At 41.9% G+C, this 8,734-nt stretch overlaps 1 protein-coding gene across 1 annotated transcript in view; it reads left to right on the top strand.

Moving 5' to 3' along the window:
* The window catches only part of TIMD4 (T cell immunoglobulin and mucin domain containing 4), a 66,384-nt gene extending 61,584 nt beyond the window's left edge, over positions 1-4,800 (top strand). Inside the window, exons 7-9 of the mRNA XM_045284705.1 lie at positions 948-1,032; positions 3,676-3,715; positions 4,647-4,800. Coding sequence (XP_045140640.1) covers positions 948-1,032; positions 3,676-3,715; positions 4,647-4,731 — 210 coding nt within the window. The 3' untranslated portion in view covers positions 4,732-4,800. The remainder of the gene's footprint in view (positions 1-947; positions 1,033-3,675; positions 3,716-4,646) is intronic.
* Positions 4,801-8,734: the final 3,934 nt, after the last annotated feature.

Here is an 8,734-nt window from a genome sequence, read left to right on the forward strand (position 1 = left end):
ATTGTGTCAGTAAGCTGAGCATCATGGAATGCCAGGTTGTTAGAGCAAAGTGTTTTGGCATTGAGGGAGTACTTGAGTGGAGACCCAATGTCCATCTGCTACCTTAATGCTTAACACATAAATATATGTACATAGATCTATTTCCCTATTGTTATATCTAAATATATTTACATATGTAGATGGAAAGGACAGCAATTTGATGATGTAGAAGTAGTGAAGAAAAAAAAATGAGGGAGGTGCTGTCAGCCATCCAAACAGGATGCATTTGAAAATTGTTTCCAAGAATGGAATTGCAGAGTTGACAAATGTATTAAGTATAATGGAGTGTACTTTGAAGGTGATAAGGTTGTTTTGTAAAAACAGTTTAAATATATATCACTGAAAAAAGAATTCTGGGTTTTTTTTGCCTGCCCCCTCGTACTTCTATCTCTATGCATTTACCTATTCTATTTCATATAAGTGAGATAGCACAATATTTATTTTTTGTGTATCTGATTTATTTTTCCCAGCATAATATTCTCAAGGTTTATCCATGTTGTAACATCTATCAGAACTTCATTTCCATGATATAGATATGTATTACCATATATATGTATATATATGCTACACAACGTATACATATGATACACAGTTTATCCATTCATTTGCTGATTAACATTTGCCACACAATTATTTTTTGCCTTCAGAGTCCTAAGCCTCACAGCAACATATATTGTACTTCATACTTAGGATGTAATGAATTTGGGGGTATGGATAAAATTGCTAAGATTTTCAGAGATCTTCTGGAATTTTTAAGATTGGCTTTGTGTTGATATTGTGGTATATTGTGTGAATGGTGCTAAAATGTTTGCTGATACTAGTGATTCAAAAGTTTTACTGGGATGCGCGATTCTTACAATGCTGATGTTCAGAAATGAGTGATAGTCACCTTCGCTGTGTTTCAACAGATGACAATGTCTGACCTGCTGATAATCATCATTCCCTGCATTGGATTCGTGGCATTGGTGTTGCTTCTAGGGTTTCTCCTGCGAGGTAAGGAAGCCAAGACCAGGTAGGATGGAGCCATGGTGACTTGCAGGAAGACTTAGCCATGGTTAGTTTCTGCTTCCTGACCTTTTTAAAACTCGCCATCCTGATCTACAACATAACTCATTTCCCATAAGGTACAAATGCTTTATGGAAGAACAATTTTGACCATGGGGCATTTACTCTTTGCCCAAAGAGGAGAGTGGTAGAATCATCATGTTGCTTATGTGTGTGTGTGTGGGGGGGGCTTGGTTCAATTCTTGGCCAATGTATTTGTGCAGTCACTCCTTGTCAGGCATTGGAGTTTGCAGATTACTATGACACGGAATACCTTTCAAAACAGCTTCCAGATTACGATGGGTCAGGAAGGAAGACCTAGTCATCTACTCTCCCAAATCAGCTATTAAAAACCCTTTGGGTCACAAGGGTCAGATCTGCAACCAACCAATCATGGGGTTGCTGCAGGACAGCGCGTCGTTTCCCTGTACATAAGATTCCCATGAATCGGGGGCTGACTCAGTGGCAGTTGGCAACAACTCTGTGGCATCTTGCTGCTCCACACTTGCGGTGTGCTGTGTCTTCTTTTCATGCTCGTTACATGGAAAGCACTATTAACATCACTCTCCTAATGCTGAGGCAACTCTGGATGAGGGAAGACAACCTTGAAAGACCTTGGTTTTCTTTGTTTCCATAAAACAGGTGTCTCAAGGTGAGTCTACAAGGGGACTTCAGGGACAAGTGAATCCTTTATAATCATGCGCAAAAGCGCTGGCAGGTTTATATCTGAATTTATCAAGGGTCAGGGTTCATAATTTTCTTAGATGCTCAAACTGGTTCTTGGCTTAGTACCCACCCCCTTACCCCCCCCCAAATTTAGAAAATCCGGCAAAAATGAGCCAGGGACTAGGGTTTACAGTTTATAGGCACATGACATCAAATTTTCTTTAAAATGAAGAAACATTGTTTTGTGGTCATGACCAGCTGTTTTAAGGCACTACATTGGACCATGTGGCCCCACATGTGTCAGAGTAGAACTGTGCTCCCAAGGATGGTCAGTGACTGAGTTTTAGGAAGTAGATCATCAGACATATCTTTGGAGATGTCTCTGGGTTTACTTGGACCTCCAATCTTTGCTTATCAACTGAGCACGTTAAGCACCCATAAGCACCATCCAGGGACTCCTCAAGGTACTAAGTGAGGAATAAACTTAGTGACCATAAGAGCTGGTTTGAGCAACAGTAGTTGGTCCAGAGTTGGTCAAAAGGTTTTGCTCCTAGGGTTCAAGTCACACATGCATGGGCATTCCAAAAAACTGTGTTTACACATATTTCTGCAATCAGGGGATGGCTGGATACAAGGCCCCTCAGTAATACACTTGTCTTAGACTCCTTAGAGTGCCTTCAGAAAGTAGATCCAATAAAAACAGGGACTTCTAGGGGAATCTGCTGGACCAATTAAATTCAAGGTAGAGATGCCAGCTCAAATGTATGATTATGGGTTTTTTGTTTTGTTTTGTGGGGTGGGGACTCTATAGTGGACGGTCTTGACATATTTTCTTAAAAGACTTCAAAATGAACATAGGACTTATTATGACCAAATTTTAAGAAAAATGAACCTGTATTGATTAGAAAAAGGCCGGAAAAGTTGTGCCAAGGAATTCCCCCCCATTCTGACAATGTACTTGCTCATTGGGGGAGATTAGCGAGGACTGCTGTATGACGATTTCTCTGGGAGACCTTCCCCTATCCACCTTACAACCCTGATCTTCAGCCATCTGTTTGTGGCCCAAACTCAAAGACGTTTGAACAGAAACATGGCTTCAGACCCTCGAGGGTGCCAAGACTGCCATTATGATGTGGTCTAAAGAGAACAGCACAGAGTCCTGCCGGCACGTGTTAAAGACAAGGAAACCCTGCCTTCAGACCGAGAGGGGAGACAGGTTAAGAAACGGTAGCTTCACACTTTGGTATTTTTGTTTAATAAAGGTTTCTATGCTTTTATAACAATTCTATTTTACTTACCGAGTAAATTGTAACATTTATCTATCCCAGGTAAATATTGAAAGAGAAATTTACAACGTTCTGTAAATCTACTATAAAACTTTATACAAAGACACAGGTTATAGTTGGGAAAATCCCAGATGGGACTCACATACCAAAAAAATGTGTTTTAAAACCCAACGGAATACTTAAGTTCTGAGTGAATAAATAACTAACAAGTCGAACAGCTTAGCACCACTGCCTGCAAATTCTGAACAACTTAGCAATAGTTGGGCCCTCCCTAACGCCCTGTTAGTTGGTTTGATTTCTACTCATAGCAACTCCTCCGTAAGACTTTTAAGATGATGGCCTCTCAGAAGGAGATGCCAGGCCTGCCTTCCAAGGAACCTCTCAGTGAATTCAAATCACCAACTTTTCTGCTCGCAGCTGAATGCTTAACCTTTTAAACCACCTAAGGATTTCTCAGGGAGCCCAAGAAGAAATCATTTGCCAGAAGCATCCTATGAGCTGAGAGAAGAAATGGCGTTTTTTATTGCCAAAGCCAGTCTGTAACTTCTCACCTCTGGGCCAGCAGTTGTTTTTGCAAGGCAGCTTCCCGCTTCCCCCAGTATTCACGTGTTCTAACCCTGTACGCCACTTGTCTTTTCAGGGAAAGTCATGAGAACCACCTGTTTGCAGAAACACACAAGGTAATTTATCTTGCATGAATGATCATTGTAATGACTATACAGGCGGTTACAAATGATTAGATACCACTCAGTGATTTAATGACTTATGCTTGTGTTTTGATTAAACACAAGGTTGGAGCTATGTGGCATGAGAGGTGATAAAGGTGTGGAGATGTATCTTCTACTAACCTCTCTGTTCGTGTGCCACGTCTGTCCAGAATGCAAATATTAAGTCTTGCTGCATTAATAAAAGTGTGGCCTACAAAAAGGAGAAGGTGCAACAGCTGTCTGTGACGTGGTGCAAGTTGTCTGTTAGAGTCTCTTGGGTTTAAAATTGGGTCACCTTTAAAATGACATGAGGAACTGGGAGTTCCCGGGGGAAGCCGCGGGCAGCATGGAGAAAGGAACGACCTGCAGACAGTCATCCCTTGCTTGGGCTCCTCTGCCCCGTTTGTCCATCGAAGTCGAGTTTTATGCTTGTGTTTGACAATAGTGAGGAGTCTCTGGAAGGGCATTGGGACATCCGCCTTGTTCTATAGGCATTTTGAAAAAGAAATATCTTTGTACAACCCGTGGATGAACATTCTCCCTTCCCTTGATAATTGCAACGATACCACTGTTTTTATTAACAAGGAAAGGTTAACACGTAGGGAAACCGAGGTGCAGTGAGGTGACTTCCCAAGGCCATGCTTGAAAACACCTTTGGTAAACAACACAGTTACACAATTACCTTCTATTCTCCTACTTCAGATATTTGAATTATAATAGATTAACCTTTATCTCCCATGACCCCAGTTTTCCTATCTATGAAATTAAGGACCTGTGATAGATACGGCAACCCTTTTTTACACCTTTTAGCACTAGTCACTTTTTTTTAATTCAGCAGTTTTTATGTTTATTCCTCTTAGTCTGGGAGTTTTCTTGGCGATCAGTCTTCTCTTTCTCTTTACAGACTGGCCAACACTGGAGAAAGTAAAAATGTCCTCAGCGACATACAACTTGGAAGGGAGGACGAAGATGGCATGTTCACACTCTAGCACGTGACTTTTCTTAGGATTAGGGTGGGCGTGGTGATATGAGATGTCACAATAAATATCAGGATGTGATATGGCATGATTATTTTTTAAGAAGCCCTACCTACCCCCGTGATTTCATTGACTGAATCTTGCTTGCCTCATAGTGAAAGGTACTTCAGACGCCGCACCTTCTTCTCCTCTGTGCTTCCATCTGTTTTGCAGTGTCACTGCTGACTGATGCCCCACAATACATTCAGATACTTCCAGTGATGGAGCACTCACCATCACCCCATAAGGGTCCATGCAGTCTCAGGACAGTTCTGAGATTTACAAATACTTACAAACAAAATCTGTCTTCAGATACCATCTGTCTACTGGACCGACAGGAACTCATTGTCTAATTTATCATCTACTTGGTAACCCTTCAGATATTAGAAGGAAAACCTACTTTCCCTATTTTCTTACTTGTGGGACAGGGGTCTGTGTTCCTTCACTACTGTGGTTGTCTTTCTTGTGACTGCATCATTTCTTTCCTTGCACACTCAGCTTCCAGAACTCAGGATCCACTGCATGTATTGTACGAGAAGTCCACGTTCCTGATCCACAAAGAAATGTAGAGTAACAGCATCATTTTGATCCACAGCTAGAGCTCATATATTTCTTTTTATTTTTAAATTACTTTCTATTCACATTTTGTATCTTTATAGGTGGCCATACGGTCATAGGTTAATTTTTATTTTTTAAACTACATTTTTATTGCGGTACATAGATATGAAACAAAACAGTCAACATTTCAACAGTCTCCATGTGTGAAGTTCTATGACATTAATTATGTTCATCCTGTGGTTCAACTATCACCCTAATTGCCAAATTATACATTCCCTTTTCTTTTCTTTTGTTTTTCACTTTTTACTGTAGTGTGGCTGAAAAAGTACATAGCAAATTTATTTTTCATTCAACAATTTATACACAACTTGCTTTATGACATTCGTTGCAGTTTCCTCAGTGTAATTGTGCTCTTCCCACTTCCCTCCTGGGCTCATGCTTCCATGTATCTGGCTTTCCTGCTCATTCCTGCCTTCTATGCCTTGCTTGTGGGTAAATGCTGCCCCTTGGTCTTGTATAGTTGAATGTGCAGGGGCAGTGAATTTTATAATGTGGCTTCTCTAGGCAGTCTCCAATTCTCACCAAATGACCTTTCCCTGCATGGGTCTGCTAAGAAGGTGTGGAAGATACTGATGGGTTCACCTGTGAGTAACTGGAAATAGGATTCCCTGGCATGCCCTGCTGCTGTGTATAAAATGAGCCCTCTGAGCAGCAGGAGGAGGGGTCTCATTACAAGCCAGGAGTGGAGCACAACCTCTGGGCCTGTGCTCCCTATGCAGTGACTCTCCTGGATCCAGAAGACAGCTACAGCATCAGAGGAGCAGCGAGCGGCAGAACCAGAAGCCAAAGAATAGAACCGAGTGATGGACTTCCCAACCCCCAGAGCAAGTAAAGCTGATTGCGTTTGTGGGGAGACTGGCTTTCAGAGTGGGGTACCTCTGGACACTTAAGATGGGAAGTTGGGCTTATTGACCCACAGAAGTGGAGCTGAGTGCCTTTAAACTAAGGATTACTGGCGTGGCGTGCTTCTGGGCACTTAACTCAGGGAGCTGGGTTTGCTGACCCAGCTGAATGCCTTTGAGCTGAATGCCTTTGAGTTGAGGCTTTGAGCAAATGCCCTCTGAGCACTTACTAGCAGATCTGAAAAAACCTGTAACTTGTCCTGGTAAACAACTCAACCCTAAACATTTCTCACTGCATTATAGCTTGTAACTTCCTTAATAAACCCTTTAATCATGTATTTTGTTTCTGTCCTGTGCAACAATTGCAATTGATATGACAATGTAGATATCAGTTAGAAAATATCAATTCAAACAACACAATGTACTCATTGTACCTTCTTCTCTGGTATTGTGTACTCTATTGGCCTATTACTTGGTTGAAAGTTGACCTTTGGGTTCAGTTATAGGCCTTAAAGGTGTCTAAAGATTGTGTACTTTAGCCACTTCATCACTAGGGCTATTTAGAAGGACTCTGGAAATGACATTGATTGCCTCACTAAACTCAAGATTTCAGTCTAGAAACTGAGGAGTGGAAAGGTTCTAGGGTAAGGGACAGGGCCTCGGTTTCCTCATCTATCTATTTTGCAGGGGACTATCTTCAAACATTTCCCAACTCTATTTTTGGAACCCACCAACCATCAAGTGCACGTTCATGGAGTCGCGTCCAGCTCCTAGTGATGGTGACAGCTCGAGGCTGTCAATCTTTAGGCTGTCAATCTTTAGGGAGCAGACTGTCTCTTTTCTCTCCCATGAGCAGTGGTGGGTCTGTACTGTTGAACTTGCAGTTAGCAGCCCAATGCCTAATCCGCAGTAACAGTGGGTCCTTCAATCAGATTAAGAACATTTAAATCTGATCATAGTGTTTTACAGTTGGAAAGCCATAAATTGGAACTGGTAGCACTGGGTAATGTCATCCATGAGTTTCTATAGTAGTTCACAAACTTAGCTCAGTGCTGCGATCTACTGGGAATTCTTTAAACTACCATCTCCTGAGTCCTACCTTGTAAGAGACTTGGCTGTACACTAGAACCCCTGGAAGAGTTAAAAAAAAAAAATTCAGATACCCATCTCCAAGCACTTTTTTAACTCTTCCAGGGGTTCTAGTGTACAGCCAAGTCTCCAAACAGAAAGTGATGCTTTCTGCAATGGCTGCAATCCAGTGGTTCTCAATGTGTGCTGGCCAGACCAGCAGACCCAGAATTACCTGGAACTTCTTAGAAATGTAATTATTGTCTCTATCTCATACCTACTCAATCACAAACTCTGAGCACAGCCCAGCAGTCTTGGTTTTCAGGAATCTTCAGTTGATTCTGATAGACATTGGAGTTTGAGAACTATGATACTAAAATGATCTCTAACTGGCAGATTGAGATTTCAATACAAGATTCTACTTTGTCCAGGGCTCCATGGTGATGGGTTTGGCCAGACTGAGTGTCAGGAGGCAAGGTTCAAGGGAAGGTCAGTGTCAGAGACCTCATTTAATCTAGCATCACTTTCTGTTTGGAGACTTACTGTAGCTTCTTCCTTATAATCATTGGCTTCATTCCTTCCCCCTTCCCTCTATGCTCCATTCTGAGGCATAGAGATTTTTCTAAATGCAGGCCTGAGATCCTTGTCTCTTGACTTCCAGTCCAGCCAGCCCTTGTCACCCACAATATTTTAGACCTACAAAGCAGGGTGGCAAAGCCCAATGACCTCAAAGGCCAGTTAGGTAATACAGAGGAGGGGGTTGTCTGACAGTGATGTGACTTGTTAAAATTTCCACTTCAAGGCAGAAATTGTTTTTTTAAATAATTTTATTGGGGACTCGTACAATTCTTATCACAATCCATACATCCATCCATGTGTCAAGCACATTTGTACATTTGTTGTCATCATCATTCTCAAACATTTGCATTCTACTTGAGCCCTTAATATCAGCTCCTCATTTCCCCCCTCCCTCTCTGCTGCCCCCCTCATGATCCCTTGATAATTTATAAATTATTATTATTTCATATCTTACACTGTCTAACATCTCCCTTCACCCACTGTTCTGTTGTCCATCCCCCAGGGAGGAGGTTATATGTAGATATTTGTAATTGGTTCCCTCCAGGTATCGCCACTCTCTCACCACTGGTCCTCAAGGGGTCATATGTCCTGGATTCCCTGTGTTTCCAGTTCCTATCTGTACCAGTGTGCATCCTCTGGTCTAGCCAGATTTTTAAGATAGAATTGGGATCCTGACAGTGGGAGGAGTAAGCATTTAAGAAGTTAGAGGAAAGTTGTATGTTTCATTGTTGCTACCCTGCACCCTGACTGGCTCATCTCCTCCCCGTGACCCTTCAGTAGGGGGTGTCCAGTTGCCTACAGATTGTCTTTGGGTCTCCACTCTGAATTCACCCTCATTTACAATGATATGATTTTTTGTTCTTTGATGC

Source organism: Echinops telfairi, unplaced genomic scaffold (genome assembly GCF_000313985.2).
Source record: "Echinops telfairi isolate 266 unplaced genomic scaffold, ASM31398v2 ScPeMD7_7469;HRSCAF=8507_0, whole genome shotgun sequence".
Classification (NCBI taxonomy): Eukaryota; Metazoa; Chordata; class Mammalia; order Afrosoricida; family Tenrecidae; genus Echinops; species Echinops telfairi.